The 17409-nt window shown below is 38.3% G+C and overlaps 2 protein-coding genes across 3 annotated transcripts in view; both read right to left on the bottom strand.

Moving 5' to 3' along the window:
- LOC139942145 (uncharacterized) overlaps positions 1-4703 on the bottom strand; it is a 30757-nt gene extending 26054 nt beyond the window's left edge. For both annotated transcript variants that reach the window (XM_071938875.1, XM_071938873.1), the window contains exons 1-4: positions 4642-4703; positions 1757-1871; positions 976-1322; positions 432-574 (exon numbers count right to left, since the gene is read on the bottom strand). In XM_071938875.1, the coding sequence (XP_071794976.1) occupies positions 432-574; positions 976-1316 (484 nt within the window). In that variant the 5' untranslated portion in view covers positions 1317-1322; positions 1757-1871; positions 4642-4703. The remainder of the gene's footprint in view (positions 1-431; positions 575-975; positions 1323-1756; positions 1872-4641) is intronic.
- A 3270-nt stretch (positions 4704-7973) lies between these two features.
- The window catches only part of LOC139942245 (synaptotagmin-4-like), a 56725-nt gene continuing 47289 nt past the window's right edge, over positions 7974-17409 (bottom strand). The window contains exons 3-5 of the mRNA XM_071939032.1: positions 14344-14470; positions 12753-12907; positions 7974-10951 (exon numbers count right to left, since the gene is read on the bottom strand). Of these exons, the coding sequence (XP_071795133.1) occupies positions 10802-10951; positions 12753-12907; positions 14344-14470 (432 nt within the window). The 3' untranslated portion in view covers positions 7974-10801. The remainder of the gene's footprint in view (positions 10952-12752; positions 12908-14343; positions 14471-17409) is intronic.

The following is a 17409-nucleotide window of genomic DNA, read 5'->3' on the forward strand; positions in this document are numbered from 1 at the left end:
TAACATAAATTCATCCACTAGCCGATAATGATCAAGCCTAGGCAATTATTCAAATGTGTTTAATTACAGCATTACAGCCTCTCAACATCAGGCACACACTGCCGTCTAGTAGTCATCTAAACTGCAGGGGGTCCAGGGTTCGAACCCCATCCGAGTAGTTGGAGAATGTTTTACTCAATAGTAAGAGATAACTTTCCACAAACAGTCTGGCACCTTCAACATAATACCTATATTTCAAAGGGCAATAACACAAGTAACTAAGGGACTAGACAACATTGCCCAATTAACCCCTTGCACAACCCAAAGTACAAAATTACACGCACCTTTCCTTTTCCCCACTTTTTGAGTCAAAGTGTACACAAAGGATGTCAATGGTAGAAGCGCATTTTGCAGAGGTAAACTCCGTGTCTGCACAGGGTCAATACACTTACCTCTTTCCCTTTCCACGTCGCCTTGAACCATCTCACTGAATGATTCATCCAGTAACTTCTTGGATGTGTAACGTCGCCATTCATCACTGGTATCCCGTACACCGGTTTCCAAGCTACGGTCAACAGTTCTTAGCATCACTGACCTGCATGGGTATGGAAAACAATATAATTATTTTTTTGCAATGTCTTCTGCACTGTATCCCTGATTCACAAAACGTGAAACTACAACATATTCAGAATGCTGCCGCCAGACTTGTTACACGCCCAGCAACATTGAAATACCTCCCTGCACCCCGTACCTGTCATTAGGTGCATCATATTTAGGATTCTACTCCTCACATATAAATGCATCCATGGCTCAGCACCAGCCTTCTTTCCGAAACTCTAATAAGAGTATCAACCACCACAACCAAGCAGCCTCCATTCTAGCTCAACATTGATGCTCATTACACTAGTCACTCACACTAAGACATACGGACATTGGTCATTCATGAATTCACACTTTGGCCACAAAACTCTAACAGGTGTGAATACCTCTACTAACCTTGGAAGAAAGAGGTCTTCTACCGTCCGATGGTAAGTCTGGCTCAATGGATTGGTATCTTCAAAATCACTGATGTAAGCAGCGAGAGCAGCAGTTGCAGATGGATACTGTGTATTGTTATATGTCATGATTGAAGCCCTGCCGCTAAGACTCTGGGTGCTATGGAGAGTGTCATCGAGGCCAGAGCGTGACAGAAGAGATGAATTGTGCAGTGATTTGCCGAGAGGAGACTTGTTACTGGTGGGAGTACTGGCTGATGGTCGGTACCCTGCCATACCTATCTGCTTTATGATGACTTCCAGATTCAAAGGTGTTAACTTTGCAAAGATGGCACCAACCATTTGTACCTGAGATTTACAAAATGAAGATTTAAATATTACTTGTCGTTTCAAATTTCTTGTCTTGATCATTAGACAGTCTACTATATAGAAATAAAATAGAAGCCTCATGACCAAGACTCGAACCCACACCCTGATGACTTATCACATAGAATTTGCATTTGATGCTCTAAACTGCTCGCCCATTTCAGGTTACAAAATTAAATAAGAGAAAATACAGTTGGCTATTGTAAACTGCTAAATACATGTACCAACCAAAAGGCCCTATTGCATAAATGCAAACAAATAATTATTGGCTTGACCTTTGACCATTAGCAGAAATACTGCTAGGGTGGAAACATCAGGCCATTAATTATTTTCTCAAAATTCAGTAACCTGAGCTTGTTTTAACACATCTTGCAATGCTCTTTGCATTAGGTGGTTTGATCAAGTTGAACATTTACCTGTGCTTCATCGTGTTTGACATCATATCCATCAGCGTGATGTAATCTTGAAGTTTACTTCTTTTTCATCCTGAGTCTTACAAGATCAACAACGACACCACAGTCAACCTTGCTTCTGTAAAAATATACATAAATGAAACAATTAATATTTTCACAACAAAAAGGTTTAGTCTACAGGTACCAGTCTTCAATGGAGAAGTTGTGATTGGCCAAGTCAATATCTAAAACAGATGAATGATCAAACAAAAGACAAAAGTTGTATTCCAAACATTCCCAATATAAAATAATTGATAAAATTGCACCTTTCACCTTTTGCTGACAAACAAAGCAAGTACAATGAACATTATTCATATTCTGATACACAGGTTTGTGTTTTGTGAATCTCAGATAAAAAGGGAGTTACTAAAAGTTGGAAAATTTCTACACTGCAGTTAATCAATTCAAAATTAAACTTACATTGAATGATACTCCCACAACCAAGAAAATCTCTGTGGTGAAAAGATGGTGCCAACTGTACGGCCAAAACCGTTAAAGCTGATTCAATTCAAAATTCGATCCAATGATCAATTACAACATCGATAAACAAAGGGGAACAAAACTAAAACCAGCCCTACAAGTACAAGCTTTGTAAGACATGGTAAATGAAGAAAGCCACTTGTCAACTAACCAATGTTTAGTGATGCTGACGACTCATGGACAAAGGTCTTATAAACAGACCTCCTACTTGCAAATCGCAAACTCAAGCCAAAAGGAAACAAACAATGGTCTTTGATTTCACTTTCAGATGCTTTCAAGTAGCCCCATCAGTAGTGCCAATAGCTGGACTCCCTCCGCTGCTTGAAGGAGGGAATCTGGCTCTTGGCACTATTGATGGGGTTAGCTTTCAAAATGTTCTCTCATTTGTGACAGTGTTTAACTGTTAGTGTTAGCATGGTGTTGGTGTTATAGTCATGCTATAGTTTTAAATTGTCCTTTGTTACATGAGGCACCATTACAGGCGCTGTCTTACAATCCCAAAGAAAAATTGAAATGTGAGTGGCTTTTCTTCTTGGAGATTGCCTGGAACTGGTTGCCTGTAAATTGCCTCATGTGACATGGCCCAAAAGTCTCTGACTGCATCTGTTTCTAGAACTTTGAAGCAGCCGTTAACCTTTCTGGTTAGTGGGAAAAGTTTCTGTGTCACACCACCACTTTTTCAGTCGATATGAAACAATATTGTATCTAATTGACCTCAACGACAATGATGAGATACATGTAGGCCCCTAACTCTTTTTTGTAAAAATGAGTGAAAAAGTGTTAGCATGATACGGAGAGTTGTCCGGTTAGTGTTCCAAGAAGCGGCATGCATTGGCTGTTTCACGTTAAAAAAAACTAAAAAACTATAAGTTATAGCTTAGAAAATTTTTACATTTTTATAAGAATCTTTAGCAAAGCATTTGCAAATAATCTTGAGAATGTATCAAGCCGTCACTTTTGCACTCATAAAAAGTAGAGACAAAAAACATTAATATTTATTATACAAATTTCAAGCAAAACAAGGCATTCAAATTCACTGTAGAAGGACTAGCTAGACGAGGTATAATTTTCTGCACGTAGCCACCAATTTATCCGACACATGTTTGTTGTGTTGTTGTTTGCATTGATTGATGCAGACAGCACGCGCAACTGTAACAACTAACTTGATACCAAACTTGTTGTACCACCTACACGTACACGTAACACTGTTGTGCGTGCAGTCTGCAATGCAACAATCAAAGCAAGCACCGTCTAGAAAAAGCTAGCCCACCTTGTTGAACTGTTAATGGCTCCGCTTTTAACATCGGTCTCATCACTGTCGTGACAGTGAATGAGTGATGAGACTGATGTTAAAAGCAGAGCCATTAATAGTTGCGATAACGTAACCCTCCTGCCGACGGCGGAGCCGGAGGGTTACGAGTCACTCCCATTCGATGCAGGGGGAAATGGTCAAACACATACAACTTTGACAGCTAGTCAACAGATTTGCTCAACTTTTACCCCTTTCGAAAATCATGACATAAATTCTATGAACACGACCTTAATCCTCAATATCTAATGAATAACATTAAAAACACCATTGAGAAAGTATTTTGAAATAAAGTACAAAAACTTACCAGATCCCGGAGCGAAACAGTCACAAATTTCCCAGGTTCTATTTTGAACCTGTCGCTTCGCCATTTTGTGACTTCCCGATGTTCATTGATGTTGGATTAAACCATTCTGTAAAAGGGGTGTTATAAGGCAGCGCGACAGTGCGTGTGCGCTGTCCGTTTACTATGCACTGCAGTACCCCTTGTAACACCCCTTTTACAGAATGGTTTAGTCAAACTCGGCTGCGGCTCGGTCGGCAGGTAGTCAATTCAATTGGCTGGTACCTGCGGTTGGGTTCAGCGCATGGTGACCAGCGACAGGTTCAAAAATAGAACCTGGGAAATTTGTGACTGTTTCGCTCCCGGAATCTGGTTAGTTTTTGTCCTTTTTTCAAAATATTTTCTCAATTGTGTTTTTGAATGTTATTCATTAGACATTGAGGATTAAGTTCGTGTTCATAGAATTTGTGTCATTATTTTTTAAAGTGGTAAAAAATGAGCAAATCAGTTGACTAAAATATTTCGCCCTGCATCGAATGAGAGTGACTCGTAACCCTCCGGCTACGCCGTCGGCAGGAGGGTTACGTTATCGCAACTAAGCCATTAACAGCTCAACAAGGTGGGCTAAGAAAAAGCAAGACCATCAGTGTCACTTTATTTATTAAATTGTGACCTTCCCTTTGGTTCCAAACTGGCCCAGACTAAACCACAGCCCATGTATATAATACTAACAACCAAATAAACAACTTGTCATTAGTTACATCAAGTTTTACTTACCGTGTTTTCATTTGCTCGACGGAGTTTTTGACTCGATGAAGTTATTTTCCGTAAGATGTCGAATTGCGCCCTCAAGCGGCTGCTCAAAGTTTTTGTTATTGTGCTCTCTGGCAAATTAATGTTTTTCGCTGTGTGTTGTTTTTGCCAGAACACATTAACAAAAACTTTCTTCGGGCGAGAAAAGCGCGATCCGATTTTCGATTTGTAGAATTTTTGTTTGTATTCTTTTAGATGTCAAGATGAGCAAATAATAAATCCATCATTACTCAGAATAAATTTGCATCACAGCCAGTTGTGCGCCACATAAGCACCACTTAAAAGACTAAACTCCCTCTCCATTTTACAAAAGACCTATCTATTACATGTTTGTTACATTTTGCAATCCCATCTCCACTCTCTCGCCTCCGCTTCTACATGTATGTGTTGCCTCTGACCATAGAGAAATGACTCTGACAGAGGCCATGCGGCCTTGGAGTTAAATTTCAAGGATTTTGCGAGGGAGCTTAAGACCGGCACGTCTGAATAAATTTAATCTTCTCTAAAACTGAAACGCTTTAAGGCTAACTTCATTGAAAATCATTGCCAGTGTTTCGTTCATATAATGATAATGTTCTTACATTTGTAGTATTCCCGAACAGGCCCTAACTAGCCTATGTGAAAATAAAATAATTATTTTACAGAACATAGGGGACCCACGTGTTCCTTTTACTATGACAGTTGATCAATCTTTGGCTGATATTTTTGATGTCAAAACTTGTTCACAGCCCTGTTGTAAATAATTATTATTAACACCGATAGCCTACTTTATGCAGAGCAACCTGGCGGCCATACTCGACAGTCTTTGCATCCCGTGAACCCACAGGGCCAGTAGAGTCAATCCGGGGAGATGAGGCTTATTGAGATAACCCCGTTTCTAGACTTGTGTGAATTAACCTAAATGCTACATTGCCTATCAGCCATTTTCTGTCTCCCATTATCGGCGAGTGTAGGCAGTGTACAACTCCTTACAGAATTGGGCCGTACTTTGACGATCAGAAGCATCTTATCCGTTGCTAAGACTTACCGGACTGACTTCAGTCCCAAAGCACCTTAAAATTAAAGGTAGTCTCTCACAAAGCCTTGGTTTTTTAATTGATATACAAATCATCCAGAGAGAGGTGGGGAAATACTATGTCGTTGATAAAAAAATTAGAATACAAAAAACAAACAGAAATACCACTTGTCTCGTGCAAAGTTTGCATAAATTTTAAAATGCCAAGAAATAGGTTTCCTGACGTAGTGTCATAATTCACCATTGAACGTTAATAAGATTTTGCCAAAGGTCGCTATTTCTATAAAACATTTAAACATGAAAACACAATAAAGGGGTACCACTTTATTTTGCAGTTTGAGGGCTTATACTGAAAACATTTTGGGGTGGTTCAATAATGATGTCTTAAACTTTATTTTTTCAGTCACTCTTACAGGCAAAGTACACTCAAAGTCCCGGGTCGGACCCATTTATGAATCCGTGTCAAGGTGTCCCGGAATCCGAGTCAAAATCCCGCCTTTTTTAGCCAAATTTCTGGTCACAATGACACGGATTCCGAGTCACATTGACCCATAAATGGGGTCTGGCCCCCTGGGACCCAAATCCAGATCAATTCTGACCCGAGAGTTTTTAGAGCGATACCTTTTTTTTTATTTTTTTATTTTTTTTTATACAATAAAACTAATAAGTGCAATTTCTAAAGATGGTTGCGTTTTTTAGATATTATTGCCGAAAATCCGGAGCGAGTTATGTCCACACGGGAAGAATAATCCTAAATAGGTATACACAATCTGAGAAACGTTACGATTATCAGATTTACTTTGGGGCATAAAAACTGGTATCCTTTGAACATAACCACATTATTTCGAAGTGAAATGTTTCTCTATCGAAAGCTGTTGTAGGCTTCTCAAAAGGTTTTTATTGCAATTAATTTAAAGAGTGATTACCAAACGCAGACCTTCCCTTTAAGTACACTATAATGTCCTCTTACTTTGTTGTCAAAGATTCTGACTCCAAACGCAGACATTCCCTTTAAGTACACTATAATGTCCACTTACTTTGTTGTCAAAGATTCTGACTCCAAACGCAGACATTCCCTTTAAGTACACTATAATGTCCTCTTACTTTGTTGTCAAAGATTCTGACTCCAAACGCAGACATTCCCTTTAAGTACACTATAATGTCCACTTACTTTGTTGTCAAAGATTCTGACTCCAAACGCAGACATTCCCTTTAAGTACACTATAATGTCCTCTTACTTTGTTGTCAAAGATTCTGACTCCAAACGCAGACATTCCCTTTAAGTACACTATAATGTCCTCTTACTTTGTTGTCAAAGATTCTGACTCCAAACGCAGACATTCCCTTTAAGTACACTATAATGTCCACTTACTTTGTTGTCAAAGATTCTGACTCCAAACGCAGACATTCCCTTTAAGTACACTATAATGTCCTCTTACTTTGTTGTCAATGATTCTGACTCCAAACGCAGACATTCCCTTTAAGTACACTATAATGTCCTCTTACTTTGTTGTCAAAGATTCTGACTCCCTGTTGTTCACAATGCTTAATGTAATTAGGCCTATAGTGTAGGGGTTGGACAGTATGTAATCATAGGGTAAGGGTTGGACAGTATGTAATCATAGGGTAGGGGTTGGACAGTATGTAATCATAGGGTAGGGGTTGGACAGTATGTAATCATGGGGTAGGGGTTGGACAGTATGTAATCATAGGGTAGGGGTTGGACAGTATGTAATCATAGGGTAGGGGTTGGACAGTATGTAATCATAGGGTAGGGGTTGGACAGTATGTAATCATAGGGTAGGGGTTGGACAGTATGTAATCATAGGGTAGGGGTTGGACAGTATGTAATCATGGGGTAGGGGTTGGACAGTATGTAATCATAGGGTAGGGGTTGGACAGTATGTAATCATAGGGTAGGGGTTGGACAGTATGTAATCATAGGGTAGGGGTTGGACAGTATGTAATCATGGGGTAGGGGTTGGACAGTATGTAATCATAGGGTAGGGGTTGGACAGTATGTAATCATAGGGTAGGGGTTGGACAGTATGTAATCATAGGGTAGGGGTTGGACAGTATGTAATCATGGGGTAGGGGTTGGACAGTATGTAATCATAGGGTAGGGGTTGGACAGTATGTAATCATAGGGTAGGGGTTGGACAGTATGTAATCATAGGGTAGGGGTTGGACAGTATGTATCTATAGGGTTGGTGTAGGACAGTAGAATCGTAGGCAAGAGGAAACAAATCGATCATTGCAATTTTATTTACATGTTTTAATTATCTACACAACCGCACGAGTCTAAAGCCATTAGTCTAATTACATTATTTATAATTAAGTTATTTTATCAAGGTTTATTAACAATGAATAAAGCACTTAAATATTACATCCTGATTCAAAAAAAATCATGAATAAAAATGGGGAGTAATTACGTCGTGAGTGATGCCGGAACTTCGCGTACTTATATTTTACAATTTTGTTTATCATACTTGGGTGTTTGTTGTGAAATATCACTTTAGCGTAGCATGCACTGTAACACCAAAAGTAGATTTTTTACAATTTCGCTGTTTTTATTTAATCTTTAAACACTTTAACTGGACGGGGTTTGATTTCTGTACAATCGGAAAAAAATAAACATCTGGAAACAATGTCTCCAGGTAACAAGTCAACATTTATAATTTCGTACACTCTAGAACAGCTGGCTGGGAACATTTGATTTGTTTGTTGGTGCAAGAGATAGGAGAGGAATTTGACGCCATTTTGAAGAGAGTTCCGAAATCAACAAGTCATTTTATTAGTGATGAAATAAACAAGTCATTTATTTGTTGATGATTAATTAGCTGTTGCCATAATATTACGATTATAGTAAACCTTCGAAAACGAGTTACAAAACTACCTTTTAATCTCAAGTGCTACGCTAAAATGTTTTAACGTCCCGAAATCTACACATTCATTATTGTTCAAAAGAACACGTTCTAGAATCTTAGACCCGGTTTTGGCTTCGTCGGCCACTGAAGCTATAATAAGGTGCCAGTTTTAATAAACACTCAAAACCTGTATAGTAAAGAAGCCGGCATGGGGGAACGTGGTTTCCCAAACGCCTGCAGATAATTCAAGATGGCGGCACCGCATAGGGAAGCATTGGGATGTCCCAACGCCCAATTTTTATTTGTTTTTATTATGACAAACACATTATTGTCCGTTCAATCTCATATCCTTAATTTAAGTAACAACAACAATTTGCATAAATTATGTAAAATGTATTCCTGACTATCTGAATTATGTGAATTTAATAGTAATGTTTGCGTGCATGTAGAACTGTTTATCGACGTGTACGGCCTGACAGGGGCACAATGCCTTCAAATCTCAAAAAGTTTTGCTGTTTAGAAAAGCTTCTACGAGAGCCGTTCATGCACAAACAAACATGCAATTATTGAGCAGTGATTTAAATAACATAAAACTGCCTCTCCATAAACAACCACAAAAAGTAAGGTCCGCCATTTTGTGGAGTCAACAAACTTGGTTTTACAAAAACAGCAAACCTTGCTCTGAATGAAATTACACAAAAGCCGCATGATTTTAAAGGATGAATAGTTTCAAAATGATGTCTCCATATATCATTTTATAACAAACGCTGTGTATGGCACAATCCGAAAGTAATGTGCCCCTTTAAAGTTTAAGCCATATTGTTTTGTATCTTAGAAATAATACTCGGCTACTTTTGTTTAGATCCAATAATAAAATTAAAACTTCACTTCTCACCATTTTGCAGGATTATTTTGGTGCGCTAAAGATACTTTTATGTGGTCTAATATTGTTTACAATGTAGCACACACACTGTTACGTCTACTTATAGTATCATTTCTAAACATTGTGAATATGAATTATTTTAAACTATTTTTGTATTTTTTTATGAGCAGTTTTCATTAAGAATCTTGTCATGAACGATGTACATTCTCGGCTACGATCATTGGCTACGATAGACACAATTAGAACCACGGTATAAAGGACAGTCTATCTGGGTTTGTATCGCCATTTTGTTTGATTGCAAAACAACAATTTACAGAATAGAAAAAAAACAAAGAAAGATCATTAGAATGACGTCACTAAATCAACTCTCTTCACCACCCATTGGCTAACTCAATATTATTGACAAACTCTTAAAATATCCAAATCGAGGCTGGGGAATTAGTCTGGTACCTTATCAAGATGTGATGCAAATAACAAATTAAAAGTTTCATGTAGAATAAAAAGGGGATTTTGTCCTTACAGCCTCGACTTCATCACAGAGAAATCATTGTAGTGAAGTGCGCCCTCTACCACATTCCACAGGAATCATTCAGTTGAATACAACACGCCCACAAAGTGCTACAAAATCTACAGTCGAAACATGTCGGCACAGAATCACAGTTGAAACCAACAGACACAAAAGTCACTGCCAAAAAAGTTATCCTAATAATTTACTGTTTGGCAAGAATGGCCCTTATTGGATATAACTTGGGTTTTCTCTCTTTAGATATAAGGTTTGAGTTAACTCTACAGAATAACGTGTACCATTGAATACCTCTAAGCGAATCGGAATAAAGCGTACTATGTACAGAGCAGCAAGGAATTGACATCAACTACACGTTGGAGGTTTGGAATGGAAGATCTCGTTGTCTGAAGGAATTGATACGCGAATTCTGTTTTCGTCAAACATACATCTTAAAGCGATACAAAAATAAACCTTTGATTAATTTGTTTATACAGAGCAGTCAAATATATCTTATTTTACTGAAATAAAACTGTAAGCGTTTTCTGAGGAATGTATTTATCTAGTAGTTCATGTTATTTAAGTGTACATGTTTGTTTGTTATTGTTACATAATACCATTATCTGTATACTAACATACTTATGATACTGATGAATATTTTTCATTAATGGCCTTATAATTAAGATTATAATTTGCTTTGCAGTGATTTACATTCAATAAGTAATTTTTTCGTTGAACATAAATGTGAACATGCATTCTCATTAACACAAAAATATACATAAATCATTTCCCAACTGCTTGCTGTCTCTCCGTTTTCTTCTCTAGCTCATGGATGACGTCATGAGTGACGTCATGAGCTAATCAGTCAGTTTGTGCCACTCCGCCATCTGCTTCCTCGGGTTGCGAATGATATCCGTCCAGTGCTGAGCCTCGTTTTCACCAGCCTTGCTTCCGATAACGAGGCGCCCGATAATCTCATTCTTCATGACCCGATCGTGGTCCAGGACCTGAGGGGAGAAAACAAATTACCCTTAATAATTATTGTCATTTTTAAAATGTTGTTGTTTACCCTTTCTTGCAATTACCGATATTCTGCAAACTCAATGGAACACTAAAGTCATAGTGCCACGAGTTGGACAGGGAAAAGCGGTCACGTGCCATAAAGGGAAATAATAATCACACAAATATCAAGGTTTTGGTCCTAAAATTCAATTTATCCAGATTGTTCTGATCCGAGCTGTTCAACTTCACCACAACCGTATTTGATAACTAGTTTGAAGCTTGAAGTGATAAAGCAATAGCAGAGACAAATATTTAGAACCAATGAACATCACAATGGTATCCTGCGTAAGTCCAATTTCATAGAGCTGCTTAAGAACAAAAAGTAGCTAAACACAACAATACTATGCTTAGGCCCTACCAGAAAAAGCTTAGCCAAAATAAGAATACGTCACATGTACTGTTTGTGAATGGTATCCGGACTTGTTGCTGAGCAGACATTTTGTAAGCAATATTATTTTCGCGGCTTATTTTAAGCAGCTCTTTGAAAATGGTCACTCTTGTATAGCTTTCTGCTATAGACTGTACAAAAAGGTATCGCGCGCATAACATAATTATTTGGACCCCTTTCCGAAGCCACAACTTTGGCCTTGGCTTTGGGCTCCGGCTTAGGCTTTCGTCATTTGTTTTGATAAGGAGTGCTTTCGATATGGAGTTTCGAGACGGAAAGAGCCGTAGCAAGAGCCGTAACAAGAGCCGAAGCCAGAGCCGTAACGGAAGCCGTGGTGACTGAACGGCTCTTGTGTCCGTTAAAGTACGTGGTTTGGTTCCCCATAACACGTGTGTAATGTACGTGGGAAATTAAAGTGTACGAAAACACGCGAGACTTGCATATCACACTGTTATATAAGCAAGTCATTATGACAACAAACAACTCGATAACAAACAATTGAGACAATTTGCAAACACAGCTCCTAAGAAAAGAAAAGTAATCCAGTCAGGCACAGTCTCTCTCTACGAATAAACGAATTTAAAATTTAATTTGATAACTTGATTTGAATGTTATTCAATTTATATCGTCCAGTAAAAGTTGAATCACCGCTCGAACTAAAAAAAACCAAGAAACTCAGAGTCTTTAAGCATAGCTTTCCAATTGAATCTCAAATTGATGACATTCATCTTTATTACCCGCACGTATGTGGAAATAGACTCTCCTCAAGCATATTGAAGTAGCCCCCTACACCCAATCACAAATCCGCTCACTGTCTGAAGCGCGGTGGCATTTGTTTCTCGACTGACGTCTGATTTGTGGCTTGAGGCAAGGATACGGAAGTGACATCCTCATTAGATTTCACCCCACATTGCTTTACACACTCTAACATCGGGGACAATATTTTGGTTTACGTTTGATCCTTTAAAGGGGCTACCATTGTAGGAGCGTTCATGTGCTATTATGGCTGGTTGCCAAGTGGTACATTCGAGCAGTAGAACACGAAGCAAAAACCTATTCAATTCAGCTCAATTCAACTTCGGGTTTATCGTACACTAAAAATACAACTATAATCCTAAGACTGCAAGTGTTAAGTAATCTTAAACAATCGAAACGGTAATCTAAAATGATTGTCAAACTCAGCGACGGTCAAAAAGTAGTGGGTGGAGATCTCAAAGAAATGTGCAGGTCATGAAATTGTTTCTAAAAAAAAGTTAAGTATTGTTTTGTGAATAAAATATAGTTGCAATTGTCATGGTATTTTTATGTGAAGGAACCTTTAAATATAAATATAGCGTAACTATAGCCTGAAGGCTTACCTGAAATTCAAGGCTGACGTTCTCCAGGCCCTCTAGTGGCACGTCGAAGAGGAAGGACTCATTGAAGACAGGATTTAGAGTTCTCTTCTTGAGGCGAGTTTTCTTCTTAGCCAGACGTTGGTTGTTATACATCACGTAGATCTTCACATAAGGATCTGAAGGAGATGAGAGAAATAAAGAGCAATCAAGTTTCTTGCCTGGAGAGTCAGGACATTGGTCCCTCCGGAATAATTATGATAGACATTGTGACGTCACGTGTTTACGTCTTGCAGGCCCATGCAATATCTGGTAAGAATATGTAATTTGAAGATGAGGCACCTTCTCGTTGGTGTAGCTTGGTGTATATTACGTTATCAATGTGCAGTACTTCGCACTCTTAGCATTCTGTAAAATACTGTTTATTCCCTCGTAACACAAAAGACAATCTCTCCTCAAAAATATACTCCTGCTATTTTCTGCCCCCCCCCCCAAAAAAAAAAAACCCAAAACCCACAAATTATTATGTACACTGATTAACACTATAGACTGTACCCAAACATGTTTTTCCATCCCACCGTTGCAACATACATTCACGCATTGATACAAGAATCAAGATAACTGTTTCAAAAATATCCCCTTTTTCATTGTCACTTTTCATTTTCTTGGGGTGGGGTTGGTAAGTCCCAACCGCCTACTTTAACCGAGTGCGGAACTTTAAAAGAAATGTTCTGCTATGAGTCTCCTCGGTTGCTGAATGAACATGTTTTTAATTGAAATGTCAGAAATGTACCAACTGCTGTATTCCATTTAGGAACATAACCCCACATTAATCCTTATCCTTCGAAAAGTTTACTCGAAATAATTACTTTTATCACAATTTCAAATTTATTTCGTTGAACAAAATCATATTAGAAGCAAACCTGTCAAACCATCAAACTTGTTCTAAAACCTACTTAAAGCTGGATTATCGGTTGATTAGGTTAATAATTCAACCAAATTGACTAAACCCCTGTTGATCAATAATTAAGGATCCACGCACCAGGCCCTTAGTCACGACCTTACACTGGCTGCCACAGCATACATACACACTAATAACCGTCTCACGAAAACAAACATGTTGTAATGTACACCCGCCGACTCATGGTAATAAACACTGCACTGAACCGCTGGAAATGAAATATCACTACGACCGAGCAAACTACTATCATGCACCAGGTCTTATAAAAAGACAAGAACGGAAATGTATTTCAGTGTTTTGGAAGTCTGTTTTGGTTTTTGAGGTTTTAAGAGACAATTATTAAGTAAAACCAAAATGTAGAATCTAACAAGGAGCAGTGCCAGCGAAACCAAAAACCTATTCGATTTGTTGTATCTTTGACAGAAAACTATTTTACACACTTCAAGACAGTTGTGTTAGACTAATCTTCTAAATTCCTAAACACTCCCACACCTCACCACATTCTAAGACGTTCTTTATCATTGGATCAGAGTGCTCCAGGTTATCTCTCTTCTCTTTTTGAAATCCACGACTGTCCATTTTCCCTCATCTAACAAGACGTTCTTAATAAGATTCTCTTTTCTGCTTTTCTATTAACCACGCCCATATTCTTACCTGACAATCCAGTGACGTCCATCTTCGGAAGATTCTTAGCTTTGAGGACCACGACGGTGAGCTTATTGGCTGCTGGTTGGTAACAAAGTGACGTCAGAAGCTCACCACGTCCCTGGGTCTTGGAAATCTGCATATCATGTGATATCATAAAACCAAATTAAAATCTCTATCTGAATGCTGGGTGATATAATCAAGTTAACGGCAATAACATATTATGCGAAAACTCAGCTCAAAGCTCAGTTACAACAAAATACAGGTGACAATTGTAAAATGTGTACCTTTATTGAAAAAAGGGTTGGTTTTTTGTATTTGTTCGATTCGTGAAACACTTTCTAACAGCACTTTCACGACTACAAATACCTCAACATATGGCTATGAGAAAGTATGCGACGTGAAGTATCCAATTCTGTCCATTGTTATTATTTTCTGAGCCAACTTTAGTTGGTTGTGAACATGTCTTCATGCAGCCGGGATACCTCAAGGGAGTCTGTTGAAGTACGCATAACGGTATGACAGAGGCATTCTATCTAAACAAAATGCCGATTCTAATCATATAATACTACAATCAAGCTTAAATTTCAGGGGAAATATTATTTTGGCGCCTGCGTGGAATTAATGAGATTGTCGGCACCTATAAGTGACGTGGTTCCTGACGATTGTAGATTCAACCGGAGTGTATTCCCTGTTGGGAGATGATAGAAATACCATGGACGTGAGATAACGTGTGTCTCTCAGCCTATAGGATTGAAGAAACTTTCCACACTACTAGTACATCAACACAAGCATGTCTCTAGCGAGCTTGCCGTCACATGAGCATTGAGTGAAAGGTGTAAAGAGAGACTGCGTGTGAGTAACTCGTTGACAGGTGGTCTACGAAGTCCCAGTGGTTAATTTGATTTCAGTTCAGTCGCTTGGGGGCGTTTCATATTATTGAGTCCGCGTCCTACGGAGTTAATACTAATGTTTTCGGAGTGTTATGTTGTTATGTCAAATTTCTTCCTAACAAATAAGACGTCGTTCGAAAAATGTCTCATTGTATTTACAGGCACAGATTATGGTTGAAATGATGCGACCATCTCAGATGGAGAACATTTTCTTGAGTTGGGGTTAAAGGGAATGTGCAACAGTAGACATTGGCCCAATCGGCACGGCCTGAACATGTTTTGTAACCGTTTATGGTTAACGTCGTCTAGCGGTTCGGAATCCATGTACATTATTTATGGTGTTCATGTACACTGGCAAACGGATGAGAGAATGGAATAAACTACCTCCGCATGTAACAGGTCTGCAGGTGTACAGACAGTAATTTATTTGCCAAGAGCATGCTTGCACAATATCAAAATTGTGATACACTTAATGTTATGTTTCTCCTTGTAAACCAATAAGGTTTGAGACAAACCCTACTTCACTTCAACTAGAATACGATAACGGCTTACACAAAATAGCGGCTCACATCCAAGTATAGCTTTAAAGGATTGCAAGGGAATTTTGTCTTTTCATTTGACAAAAAAATAATAGGCTCTTAGGGAATATTTAGAAAATCAAAGTTATTCCAATAGCGAATGCAAAGTATTCACTGCTTTGTTAAGTGCAGTATATTGATCATCACGACGAGTTGCACTGACAACACTGTAATAGCTCTATTATACCCAACCGTGGTAATTGAGGACACTGAACACAGACTATAGCTTCTCCTTGAATAAAAACTGATTTATTATCAACTAAATTATTTTTAAATTATTATCTAAGAGACACGGACGTGATATGAACCAGCTATAAGCCATACTGAAGGCTACTTGAAACTAAAAGATGTGACCCCAACTTAGGTAGTCCAGTGCTCTATTATTCAAGACATCATAGTACGCACACACATAATGTTGTACATACTAATATATTGCTCAACTCAACAATCTTCATCGCCATTTAAGCAAACCCTTTTATGAAACACAACAAGAGGGATACTTAACGATCTAAATATAATTTTAAGCCAGTACTTCACTTAAGACTAGTTTACGGGGAACCCATCAGGAACATTGCGTCACAATTCCGGAACCATCTGCTCTAAGTGCGAGTCTAAATTTAAACCATAGTAATGCTATGTACCATAGACGTAGAGCTCACTATAACGGGCCTCCCGCTACATAATGTAGTTTGCTCTGCCCTACTGACTCGGCCGTTGATCTTTAGCTTCATCGGCATTCAGACAGGAACAACAGGTCGAACATGAACGTTAATTACGTGGCAACATGATCCATCAGTAGCAACTGCTCGATCTCAGACATTTAATCTTCTTCCTTCAAAGAAGTTTTGATAAAGCTGTGAATATAAGGGTTTAGTCTCCGAGAAAGACTCATGTAGTTTTTTGGGTTTTTTTGTTTTTTTGCAAGATTAAAGAGTGTTGTGATACGTTTTGTTGTCCAGAACTAAGATGACGCATTAGAAAAAAGATGCAGTTTTCTTATAAGTGAAATTATAGCGTAGTTTCTAAATAACTATTTGACCAATGATGTGTGATATAATGTTTTAGAATTTATTAAAACTCATTAATTATAATGTTGAAATAGATTCAAGCCGATCTTCTTTCTCTCTCTCTCTCAAATAACAACAGTACAGCAACCACAGATGTTGGTGATATTATAATCCCCTCATATTCAAGTAGTTGCCTGTAGTGAAATATTATCTCTCACATTCAATATTACGGGAATTCATCAGCAATACAGTTCGAATACTACTCCTTTGAAAATTCTGCATAACTTTATGTCAACTCTATATGTTAAACACATCTGATACAAAGATCTTTCAGTGCCCGATTTCATAGAGTTGCTTAGACAGAAAATGTTGTCTACTTGCCTGCTTAGCAAACATACGCATGAGCAGTCACAACTTTACAAATCGCATGGTGTTTTGGCTAGTAACCTTACACGGGAAGATGGCGTTTTAAGACTTTTCAGAAACTTATTTATTCAAAAGCTTTATCAAGTTAATCGACTCTCACACAAAAATACGTAGAATGTAAAATTATCTAAGGTATAACCTATGTTATTTTTGGTATAACGACCGATTCTT

Source organism: Asterias amurensis, chromosome 9, assembly GCF_032118995.1.
Source record: "Asterias amurensis chromosome 9, ASM3211899v1".
Taxonomy (NCBI): Eukaryota; Metazoa; Echinodermata; class Asteroidea; order Forcipulatida; family Asteriidae; genus Asterias; species Asterias amurensis.